The 13,089-nt window shown below is 39.1% G+C and overlaps 1 protein-coding gene across 1 annotated transcript in view; it reads right to left on the reverse strand.

The window, feature by feature from the left end:
- The window catches only part of IL16 (interleukin 16), a 30,728-nt gene extending 20,121 nt beyond the window's left edge, over nucleotides 1-10,607 (reverse strand). Inside the window, exons 1-2 of the mRNA XM_031505804.2 lie at nucleotides 10,559-10,607; nucleotides 6,088-6,484 (exon numbers count right to left, since the gene is read on the reverse strand). Coding sequence (XP_031361664.2) covers nucleotides 6,088-6,450 — 363 coding nt within the window. The 5' untranslated portion in view covers nucleotides 6,451-6,484; nucleotides 10,559-10,607. The remainder of the gene's footprint in view (nucleotides 1-6,087; nucleotides 6,485-10,558) is intronic.
- Between the last annotated feature and the right edge of the window lie 2,482 nt (nucleotides 10,608-13,089).

A 13,089-nucleotide genomic window follows, 5' to 3' on the forward strand; every position in this document is an offset into this window, starting at 1 on the left:
TGAAGAATTCTTCTAGTGAGTAATATGTTGGTAAGGATATAAGCATGGACAGAATTCTATCTTAAACCAGTTGGCTTGAACTCTAATATTAGTTTTGGAGCTTTTTATTTACTTTTCACCCAAGATAAATATCTTGGGAAATACTTACTTGAAATCTGGATTACATAATGTTCTCTTTTTTTTTTAATCTTATGGCAGTTCTTTGATGTCTTCGGCACAGTAATAAAATAAAAGTTAACATTCAGATGCCTTAAAATTTGAAATCTTGAGTAGCAAAAAATGTGAGTTCCCTTTTCTCTTTGTTTGCACTGTCCTTTATTTCAAGAATGATTATGACATTACAGGCCAGATTCTGCATAGATGGAGCAGCCATTGAAACAGGGTTTTCAGTAATGTGGTATGTTTGTTGTAAAACATGAAAAATGTAAGATAGACATTAAAGGTAGGAAATTATTCTGCCATTTGACTATTTATGAGATCTCAGCTGCTTGTGGACTGGGGCTGTTGTGAAAGAATAATGGTATTTAAAACTCAGTGTTTAAGAAAGTAATTTTCTGTTTCCTGTAGTCAGAATTCAAGTTTGGACTTGCCAGCTTATCTTCTTAGGAGTCCTTACTCTTGTGAAATGTTCCCTTGAAAGATAAACATATCTTCTCACAGACACCTGTCAGATACACAGTTTTGCACAACTGTTCTCCACACTTCATTTTCTTGTTCATTTTCATAGGCCTTTTCAGACTGTCCCCAACTCACCTCTGTTAAAAGCTGAGAGCTATAGCTTGTTCACAGTATATGGCTACTGTGCTCATCAAGTTTATAAACATCCTCCTAGTTAATTGTCCAAAAGTGTTGTGTCTCTGCCCAGCTTCACAGGACATCACAGAGAGCAGTGGGTTTGGTGCTGAGGTTTTTCATTGCAGCACCATGTAAGTCTTTTGGGGAAGAGATTGTGTTTTGTACAATTGGACATGTGCCAGGCTGGAAATTCTGGGTTGTAGTGGAACATCCATATGAAACATCACCAAATCAAAACTGATATGACGATTTTTCCAGGAACAGTAAGTTGCATGCACTTAGTCACTAAGAATGTAGAGGTTAAATCCCTTGTACACAGCAGAAAAGTCCTGGGAACAATTTTTGTTTAGATTTGCAGTCATATTACCCATTTGGGCTACATTTCAAATTCGCTCTGTGTCTCAATCATTGCTGCAATTCATTTAGGTGAATTACTTAAAAAAAATAAGTTTTTATTGGTCTATGGACATGTGGCAAATATCTGTATGTTGTTAACATTTGTATTTTTTGGGTCCTGGATATAGATCATTATATTCATGTCCAAGTTATTGCAACATGACAGAAAATTAATAAAAGCTGTTTTTCAGAAAAATAAATATTTGACCAATTCTTGTGCCTATAGTCAATTGGCTTTGGATTTACTTATTTAATATTTTTTTCCTGTCTCTGATTATTTTATGCATAGAAATACTGCTGATGGTTCCAAGAGTAAAGATAGTATTTATTTTTACATATTTTTCTTTTTTAAAGTGTTCTGTTTGTTTTAAAAGATGATTTGTAAATCTGAATACAGTGAGTACTGAAAATTTGCTAAAAGCTGTTGTCAGGTTTGAGGTGGGGCAGGTGGATCCTGGGCCAGCCTTGTCTCTTCATGATTAGAAGATATATTTAAACATATATTTTCTGCCAATGAATAAACTCTCTGCTTTGTCTTCCAGAACTTCAGGACTCTGAGGAAACTTTTATCTGCATTGCAAGTTCCACTCAAAGCAAAATTTGTATTTAAACTGAGTCTGCTTGGCTGAAAGATAAAAATTAAAGGAGTTTAAGAGCCTTCTTGAATTTTCCACAGGTGAGAATAGATTAACTTTTCTTTTGTTTTGTTCTGGAAAAGTAATTTGTACATCCAGGCCAACTCTCTCTTCCTGTTCCCATTTTTTGTCATCCAAAATGCAAAGCTTCTGAGGATGTTTTTTATCTGCCATTTAAAAGATTCCTTTTTCCTTCATGCCTTCATTAGACATTTCTAACTCAGAATCCCATCTCAAAACATCTAATTCCAGATGTTGTTTAGAAATAAGGGTAACCATGGCATCTGTAGAAAACTGAAAAACTTTGTGCACTCTTAAAGTAAGACACAGTAGTTAGATTGTCTGACTTGAAATGTTATACAAGGCTAGTTCAAGTAAGGTCTTGGACTCAGTTAACCAAGTGCATGACAATGAGCTAATTGACTGCTGGTTTTTAAAAAAAGGAAAAAAATAAAAGGAAAAATATATCTAACAGCAGTACAATAATGTATTAAAATACTTAGTTTTTCTGGTCTCCAACACCCTAATGACTGTGAAATGGCTGGGATTTCTGAGAGAATATGGTCTTTGGGAATTTTCTTCAAGGAGCAATTTTTTTCTTCATCAGTTCTAACAGAAAGGGCCAGAGTCTCTCTGGCATAAACTCACTTCACTGGCTTTGACATACGCTAGCCCAATGCCTTGGTCTTTTAAAAATATTTATAGTAGATGTAATTCATTTTCCCAGCAGCATATTCCCTTTGAAACCAGTAAAATGGCAGAAGCTGGAAAGCCAGGATGATGCAAGGAGCAGGGCACGAGACCAAGCTTTGCCCTAGACTGACAATTCAGCACATCAGATGTTAGAGAAGGACCTTTCCCCCCATCATCTGCCCTCTGTGAGTTTTCCTGGGAGCCTTTGCTGGCCTGCATTTTGCAGGCCATGCTAATGGAACAGCTCCTCTCCCAGCTTGCTCTGAGTGATGACCAGGGTGATGTGCAGCAAAAGAAAGAAGGCTGGGCAGACAGAAAGAGAGAAGTGTGAAAACTGAGGAGAACACATAAATATCTAAATAAATGCAGTCTCTTCTCTTGGCTTTAGTTTTCCATCCTGCCCATGGGCTTGTGTTTGAGACATTACAGTCTGTTGCCATAGCACTTGTCCTGGTACCAAAGGACCAGCTAACTGGTGTTTGCATCAAGGCAAGTTAATAAAATTCTATTCTGCTGATGACCATAGGAGAAAAAATACCTTTTGCCTTTTCCCTCCTTCAAGCAGAGGGTCAGGGACCAAAGGAAGAAAGGGTGCAGAAGTTTCTAGAACCAAGTAGAGCCAAGTAGTCTGGTCAGCTTAGTTCCTATATTTATTTCATCAGAATTCAATCCCTTTTTATTCTGTTTTATTCTAGATGCTATTTCAACCCTGCTGCCAGCCCCACTGGTAGTTCTCATTGCTTCCCAGGGTTTTGGGAGTGTTGGGAAGATGTAATGGAATGCTTCTTGGAGCAGTAGAAGTGCTTCTTGCAGCAGCTCTCACACTCAGCAGAGCCTGCTACTCTCTGAAGGAGTTGATATAATCTATTCCCGCCCAGTTCTCCAACATTTGGAGTGATTTCAGTCTGAGCAGGCAAAGACATCTTCCACAGTGTTTGCTGTGTCCATGCTCAGGGTATCAGATACTGTTTACCATTTCTTTGGTGTCTTTCTTTCAAGCCAAGTGAAAATTACTTATTTTGTGAGAAGCAAACTGTAAAGGAGATCTGTTTGTTTATACATAGACCAGCTGGCAGTCCATCATACCACAACAAGCACACCTCATCTCAGGAAGTGTCTGAACAAATGATGCCAGGGTAACCCTGGGCCTCTAGAAACAGCAAGGAATAGTCAGTATAAGTGAATAGTTGGTCAGAGAAGCCAAATGAATTAAAAGACTGTTCATCTGCTCTCATTGCTGATGGAATTTTAGAGAAGGGAAAAAAAACCTCTGTTATGTAGTCCTGCAACACTGATTTGCTACTCATTTATTGCTTATGGTGGATCCCATGCAGTCAGCAGAGTATGGCTCAGAGAAGCACTTAAGGTTTGCAACAGAAAAAAAGGAATTTGCATTTTGAGTACTGATGTTACAAGTTCCCCTTTACTCTGGAGAATACATGCACAGGGAACATTAAATCATGCAGCACTTTTAAGCATTCTTCTCTCCTTCCTTGTGACAGCAATATTAAGTTGTTCAGTTCTGTGGGAGTTATTAACACCTTCAGAGTCACGCTTAGGGCTGGAGGTGCTGGAAAGCAGAAGAATAATGGAATATCCTCAAGAACACCAGGAAAGAATGGAATCAATTTTCTTGAACAAAGACAAGGATTCTTCAGCTCTGAGTCACACATCATGAATTTCTGAAGTGTCACATTTAGATGGAGAGAGAATTACACTGGGACATGAAAAAATGCCTGTTTGACTTCTTAAAGAGAGAAGGCTTAAGCTTTGTAAGACCTGTGGTACAGGAAGATTGTTTTGACAGGCTTGTGCCATATGGAAGGTAGAGATCACTTCTTTCATACTCCAGGGAGAAAGCCTCAGCAGCAGCAGCACAGGACAGGGTTGGGGTGGCTGTTACCAATGTTCATCCTACTTAGCAAGCCAAGATAAGACTTCAGAATCACTCATTGATCCATGACTCTGAAAGGTATGGAAGATTAGCAAGTAGCATTTGAAGAGGTTTAGATTGCTACAAGAACTCTGGAGTGGGAATTTAATGGTACTCATAGTGTACAGCAGCACTAAGTGACCCAAATGCTGCTGTGAGGGATGGAGCTGATGACTAATTTATGTCAGCATCTGACACATGTTCTTCAGCAACACTGATGCTTCAGCTTAAGAGTGGATTTATATCCTTAGCAGTTCTATTTTATGTGTGCAAAGGCATTGTAGGACTTAACTCTGGTCCCCAGGTCCCTGTTTTATCTGCTTGCCAGCTATTAGAGCAAACTATCTAAACTTCCAGTCTGAGATAAGATACTGAGGAGTTGCATGCGGCTATGGATCACAGCAGTATTTGGAGCCCTGCAGACTTAGGAGATGTGCAAGGAAATAAACTGTGGCAGCTGGCACACACCTGAGGGCTTCAGCTTCTGAAAGTGCACAGAGGCCAGCTCCTTCACTCATACAGACATCAGCAGGGTGCATAAGGACTGCTTCCACAAAGAAGGAGTTGGCATGGTTTTGCAGGAGACTGAGTAAGTTTTGGGACTTGGGTCTTGTTTTCTGTCAGAATGCAATAGTAAGTTATTTGGTTTTGTCTTCCTGCTGGGACTTTGCCAAGGGTGGAAACACCTTGCCTCCATCCTGCTGCAGTCTTTGTAATGCTGGGCAAGCTGTGGTCATTATTAAGGGTAAGGGGAGATTCTGATTTTCAGTAGCACTTGTGCCACTGTGTATTTAGACATAGATGTCTAATTTTAGACAATATATATTTTATTTTATATGAAATAAAACAGAATATACAAGAACAACTATTCTGGTGAAAAAAATCAGTTCTTTCACATAAGCATGTATCTGCACAGATAAAAGGCATGTAATAAAGGAGGTGCCAGGATGCCTCAGGTGCCCCACTTGCAGTGAGGTCCCTTTTACACATCACAGCAACTGATGGAACAGAAAGTGGAAAAATTAGGCTATCCTGCTGAAAGAACTTTCTAAAGCCATCTAAAATATATTGCTCTGACAGAAAATTGTTCAGCTTGTTAGAGTTCACATAGCTGATTAAAGAATAACACTGAAATATGAGGCTCTTAGACTTTTCACATGTCTAGGAAATGTGACATCTCTGGTGGTTTTAGGGTCATCACTACTTTCTTCCTGAATCAGAGGGAAAGAGCATCTGCCTACTTAATCTCCTGTGTCTGACACAGTATTAATATAAATCATGCTTGCATGGCTTGTGAGATATCATGGTATCACATTAGAAGAGCCCTTTGCTACAATGACAGGTTTATATTTTGAGCTGAAGAGTTTCTTGCAGATAGAACACGCCAGCTGTACTTGTCTGAGCACTGACAGTGGCCTAGAGGCACTAATTTCAGCAGATTGTACATCAGCAGAGTGCAACAGCACAGCAGGGGAGCTAGTATATTTTCCTGCCTTTTATGCAGAGCAGGAACACTGCAGGTTCATAGGCTCTGAAAAAGCCAAGTAGACCCCTAAGTTCCTGAGAAATATTAATTAATCCATTTAGGAGCTACTGCAGTGGGAAACATTACAATACACAGCACGAGTTGCCTACCTTGGTGAGGAACTTTCTTCTCGTGTTGTTGCGGTTCTCACTTGCTGCAGCTTTGGACTGGAGAATGCTGGTGACCACACGTGGAGGATCAGGTGGGCTGTTCTCTGCCTCTGATGTGCATGGCAGCTGTGTTCTGGGACAGCAGTCAAAATCCTCTTGACCCCAGTTGGTAGAGATCTCAAAGGGATCAGGACATTTCTCGTCAGGACTTGACCCATCGTCACTGGTTTTGGCATTGCAGAGTATAAGTGATCTTGAAATGGAGCGAAATTTTCTGGACTTCCTGTTCCCAGCATTGTTCTTCTGATCCATCTTCAGAGAGCTGCTGCTCTTTTTCCTATCATTCTCCCATTTATGTGGCATGATACTTTCAATAATTTTCTCTGCTTCTGTGGTGCTAAATATCCTCCAGGAAAGGAAATACAAAAGTAAGTTGTAACATACCCCACTTTCTCCCACTTATTAACCTACGCTCATGGAAAGCCCTAATGAATAAATCGAATCAACAGAGCCTTTCAGTCTGAGAACAGCCACGTGATATCTCATGACTTGCTAATTCTGCTTCTGTGCAGAGCTCTCCTAGATCCTCCTTCACCTTTTCATTCTCTTACCATGTTACCCAAGCAGAGTGGAGTGCTTTTAATAAATGTTTGTGATGCTGCCATTGTCTGCTTGCTTTGGGCATCTGCTGAATTTGCATGTTGAATTCCCAAATTGAAAAGGAAGATACTTTAAAAGCATTACTCTATCCTCCTAATATTATTTGGAAAGAAGAAGCTCATTCTGAAGTTTGATTCATGAAACCACTGTAATTCAAAGAAGATTAATCAAATTGTCAACTCTAGATTCTCTGCCTGGCACATCTGAGTTGTAAGTGGTTTAGCAAAAGTCAATCTTAGCCTTGAGAGAGTAAGGGATGTAAGGCTGCCATAAAACTTCCACTTTTGCAAACCAGAGCTCACTTAAGACTGTGCATTTAAGAGTAACAGAGAGATCCAGTGAAGCACTTAAGATGTGAATATCTGATTAGGAATTGAATTCTATAAAGGAATACAGCTCTAGTACATCAATCAAAAAGTGTCCTATTACAGAGATGGTTTGTTTCATCTCATGATTCAACATATAAAATTAAGATAAATTGAAAAAAATATATGCAATCAAAATACAGCAAAAATTTGGAGCTTTTGTAAAATGAGTAATGTAATTAAGAGGAATGTATAATGATCTTTTGTAAAATGAGTAATGTAATTAAGATAACAAAGGGGTTAAAGCTCAAGAAAATGCTTTCTAGAAATGCTTTGGTAGGTATGTGTCAACACTGAAAATCCAATAAGAGGATGTCTAAATTAATTACTTTGACTCTCTCACCTAAGTTTTATTCTCATGTTTACTACACAAACTTTTCTCCTCACAGAACCTAACTGATACTACTGTTGTCATTCAAGAGAAAATAGCAATTGAAACATATGTATTTGCATAAATCAAAGATGCCATAGGTGTTACACAAAAAACCTGAAAATCAATGTAATTTAAAAAGCACTTTTGAGGTATCCTATTGAGAGAAAAATTTGTCCATCGTGTTCTAAACTGGAGTGTTGTGTTTGGTTTGGTGTTTTTTTCCCTGTTTCTGTGCAGAATTAGGTAGATATGTATGCACTTTGTAGCTGAAGTTCTGCTGGTAAATCAGAAATAAAGAAGGCAGATTTTATAAGGCTCCTTACAGCCACAACAAGAAACACAGGCCTCCAAATTCAGACCAAACCAGATTTGGATAATAAATACAAGTCAACATTGTAATAAAGCTGCAGGATTGTTTTTCTTGGTATTTTTTTCTTATTTAATTAAACAGGAAAAAAAAAAGCAGATGATAAACTCTATGACACTGAACACCTGCTTAAAGGAACTATGACACTGCTGGAGTAATCCACAGTTCAGCATGAATCTGAATTTGCTTGAATTTCTAAAATTAAAACAATTTTCAGGTGCAGAAGAGATGTCCCAGGGAGAAGGATGTTTATTTGTGCAGTCTTTTCTGGTGTTTTTGATAGGTAATGCTTTTACATCTTTCCATCATTACTTATTTTCTATCACATCACTCCTATTATTGCTCTACTCCCTTATGTCTCTTTTTCCAAAACAAAATCCCTAACGCTTCAAAAACTCATGTCCTGATTATTGGAACTCCAGGGATTTCCAAGCAAGACACTATTTCAGGTGGAAGTTTGAAACTAGCCAGGATATGTCAAGTTCCCCAAAGCTGGTGTGCTTTCTGTGTGTCGTGGGGATCCTCTCTGCTCCAGTGGGAGTCTGACCCCGCTGGATTGGAACAGGGGAATGGAAGTCATTGGTCTCCCAGCCTCCCTGGCACTGGCATGAGGGAAGCTTGCAGGGTCAAACTGGACTTGCATATTCCCCATCCCCTTCAATTCACAGAACATTCTACTTTTTTTCTTATTTTCAGAGTAGCCGCTCTTATGAATGAGAAGTTTGGTGTGATTGAGAACTGCCCAGCAGCACAGCCACACTCTCTTCCTGTGACACAGAGCACACGAATGTAAGGTTTGGAGATCTTGTTTGTGACTTATCAAAAATGCACTTTTTAGTGTTATGGTAAGTCTAAAGCCTTAGTCTACCATCATATACATGAACTAAATATTTGAACTCAGAAATCCCATCTCCACTGTATTAGGAAATTAATCTTGTTAACGTCTATGATGTTGTGTTTCCTTGTATGACTAAATGTAAAAATGCTATCTGGCCCATTAGACCAGAATGTGGAGTTGAAAAGGAAAGAATGTCTGGGATAAAGGGAATTTCTGCAAGTCTCTACTCTCAGCACCTGGGTAGGAAGCAACAGAGCTGGAGGTGAGTGGAATGTGCATCACTTGAAAATCCGGTGTAGGGATCGGTGCCCCTTCTGTGATACTGGCAATTGCTATTAGACACTGGCAACAACATCACAGATGTACCCAAGCTGCACATTCAGACCTAAATAATACTGCCCATGTGGGGAAATTAAAAGAAAGAAGACTTTGCATTCAAGTATTTCAATTCTGTGCAAAAATTAAACACACTCTTACTTTTCTCAAAGAGGAATTATTTTAAAAGAGCTATTAAGCATTTGGATAAGCAGAGGACTTGATAGCTTAATGGTCAGAATGCAGCTCTCTGGCGACTGGCATGCTAGAATGAAGTCCTTTTTTGCTCTGCCTGAAGCTAGTGGGCTTAAGGGAGAACTGCCATCAGTACTAAATGTCCAAGAGGTGCCTCTCTGGCTCTGCTAAACATCTGGGATGCAGGGATGATGGAAGCACCTGTTGAAACAGTGAAGGAAACACGGGTCTAAGTGCATCCTGCTTTCCCATCCCCCTGTAATGCTCCTGAGAAATTTTATCTTATGCAGAGAGAACTCTCTGCCCTGCTCCATCAGCTGTTTCCTCCTCCCCCATCCCCATGAGAGCTCCATCCACTCAAAGAGCAAGTTTAACCCTGAATGACTTACCCAATCCCACAGTGAGACAAGGGCTGACGTGAAAATAAACCCACTGGACTTGAACACTTCCAGTTAAATACTTGCTCTTGCTATACGTGTTAGATCACAAGTCCTAACTAAGGCAACATTCTTTCCAGAGCTGCTGATTCAGGGTTGCATAAGTGACAGAAATATAGGAGGTATCAAAAATGTAGTTTATAAATTTTCCAATAAAAATATCCAGAACTGTTATTTTACACAGCATACAATATCACAAGTACCAGAGAAGCTTTATGATTCATTGCCATCTTCCACCAAATTTAATTTGAGATATTGATGGCATGGACAATTACTTCAAAGTCAATTCTCTAAACCATTCGTCTTTTTCTACAGTGCACTCACTGCTTGTCATTTTCTTTTGCCATTCTGATACCTCCAGCTTGCCTGATGGAAGCTGTCTGTGGTTTGTAATGCAAACCAAATGTTCCTTCTATGTTTCTTTTTTTTTTCCCCCAAGCTTTATTTTTCCAGCCTTAAATCTTAAAAGTTCAAACTCAGACTGTCTTCTGCAAACAAAATACATGATCTGAGCTGTAGGCATTTGGTTCAAATTTTTGGTTGGATATTAAACCAAGCATTTACAAGATACAAATAATTTGGTGTAGCTCCCAGATTGAATGTGAATGCTCTGCTGTTAACCAGACAGCAGGAAATACAGGACTTTACTAGCAAGAACAAGATGAGTTTTACATTACCAAGTGCTAGCAGCATCCTCTTTTAATCTAGATCTTGCATCCTAATTTAATCTAGATCTTGTATTCTTACTCAGATTCATTGCTGCGCAGTACTATTAGCACTGACTAGGGTTTCCCCACAGTAGGTAGAGCTAAAGATTTGGAAGTTTTCTAATAAAGAGGAAGAAACTCTCAGAGAGCAGAATTAAAAAATGATAATTAAAAACCCTAATGGTAAAATAAAAATTTAAAAGGAAGAACTTACAGCAGCGAGGCAGACAAACCTGACTCCTGCAGAAGGCTGTTCCTCTTCATAGGCCTGGCAAAAAAAGACAGAGTGAATAATTGAAAACACACTCTCCTGGTGCCACGTGACTCAGTTTCAGTAATTGTGCTCAGTACATTGGAACGGAGCTATTGTTTCCTAATTGAAGAAAATGTCAGCAGGGCTAGATAAACAAAAGCATTGGGATGTAGTATTGGGGAAGCTGTTTCCAGCAGGCTCCCAGCTACCTGGACATGGCAGAACCATTTAAGGAGTTTGTGTCATTTGTTTTCACCCATCACTCTCTGGTCTGAGGTTTGATGGGGTTCAGGCATGTTAAAGCCACCTGAGGGGAGCTGGGGCAACAGCAGAGTCTGTGCTAATCCAGTGAAGGTTTTCTGTTGGAGGCTGAGATGGCAAATATGCTTGTATTTTTCAGCTGATATTTTAACATTAAAAAAAACATTAAGCTAGTAAGAGTTTCATGGACAAATTCTGTTCCAGGAGCAAAACATAAGAGGTGTCACTTTTGAATGCCAGACCCCTGTATTGTTCACCACGAGCACAATCTCCTTAACTTACCAGTTCTTACTTTCCCCACTATGGGCTAGACTGCAACTTTGTGATCCAACCAGATCAAGGACTCAGAAAACTATTGCTTATCACACAGATCATGTCAGTCCCCACCTGTTGATCCTCAGTTGTGCTCAGACAGACAGGTAACAAAATTGCTGCAGAAACCTGCTTGCTCTCAATGAAATTATGTGATAAGATTCATAGGGTGTTTTTTAATTAAAAAAAAAAATCCCTAAAAGAAAACATTGTATCTGGAAGAGTTAATGTTAGTTTATTGAAATAGTCAGGCCTCTTCAGAGTGTTCTCGCAAACTATTAATCTCATGCTTTTAAGGAAAATGTAATAATTTTCCTCTCTGGTCATGGAAATGGTCAATATGACAGTGCTTACACACCTGCTGCCCTCAGTGTTCTGTCTTGAAGGTTCTGGTTTTATCGCTCTGTCGCTAACCTTGTAAAGGAGGGAGAGGAATTATAGAAATGGTTTAAAATATTGCACAGATAGGGGCTCATGTTTAGTGATCCTATTGCTTCTAGGTAAAACATGGACTGTAAAGACAAACATCTGTCCAATGAGAATGATTCCATACTGGGAGAAAAAGGAAAGATGAAATCTCTGCTCTGTACAGTGTTTCCAAGAGCTTGGAAAATGTTGTCCATGATAATACAATTGTGGGCATTCTGTATTTTAAACAGAGTTTATTGAGAGAATTTGACATTATTTTCCCAACATCTGTTATTGGGATATTCGTTCCCCAGATGAAATCTTCTCTAAAGGACAGAGGTTTTACCTGACTCAGTGGTTAATAAATGACATGGAGCATTACCCAACTCTTTCAGAAGAACCAAGTCTTGGCACTGAGTAGTGATCAACAATTATGAAGTAGCTTTCCTGGAAAGGAGGAGAAATAGGGAGCTGACTTTGAATTTTGGCAAAGAGTTTGTCACTGTATTTGAAGAGAAAGTACAGTGGCCTTGTACATAAAATGGGGTTTTATATGTAGTGCTAGTACTGTAAAAAAGAAATATCAACAAGGAAGCAAAGCCACAGACTGTTTACCACTTTACTGTCTTTCACTACAACACACACATGTTTTTGTTTAGCAATAGAGAACTCATTCACACAAAAATCTCAACAGTCCCTGAGTTCTGATCCAAGCTGATTGAGCTGGAAGCTCAAAAGCATTGGAAAGCTTGCTTTATTTCTTCCCATTGTCACATGCTTTTGCATTTCCTGACTATGGGCTGAATAATGTAGTCCCTAAGCCACTGGGAGTTTTGTTCATTCCAAGTCTGGACTTCTGCCAGGGCCAGCAGCAGAAACATAAATATCACAAGGAGGGGCTGTTTTTTCATGTAGCTTTACTCTAACCTTTTGCAGTTTTTTCCATCTTCTCTGTACAGAAGTTGTTCAGTGCCCAGTGGTGAACAGAAAAGCAGTTTTTTAGAAGCCATGAAGAAAAGGAGAAGGAGTACCTCTACTGTGCCTGCCCCTTGCATTAATGGTATGCTTTGATATTGGATACAGTGGTCAATCCTCATTACTTAGCTCAAAGGTATTGTAGCAGGAAAAGAGAAATGAACACTGATCAGAGGCTGAAAATTTGTATTCAAAGATTGAAATTATGTGAACTCTCCTATGCAGAAAGAACCTATAATGAAAAAAGTTTATGAGATAATAGGAAATATAAGGCAAATCAGTGTGGCTTCTTTATTTCCTTCTCATGTGAGGGACAGGAAAATAATGTGGTAAAATAAAGAGTTCAAACAAATAAAAAGAAATAATTAAAATTTAAGGCATAATGCATGTGCGGAACAAGAAGGGAGCAGAAATCATGAGCACTTTGAAGTTAGATGTTTTGTCTTTGATTTCAGTCAGACAGAGATTTCACCTCAGGAGGTGAATTGATGAAAATGTATTTCTGTAGATAAAGGGAATAGCTTGTAGAAAGGGCA

The sequence above is a fragment of the Lonchura striata genome, chromosome 11 (genome assembly GCF_046129695.1).
Source record: "Lonchura striata isolate bLonStr1 chromosome 11, bLonStr1.mat, whole genome shotgun sequence".
Lineage (NCBI taxonomy): Eukaryota > Metazoa > Chordata > Aves > Passeriformes > Estrildidae > Lonchura > Lonchura striata.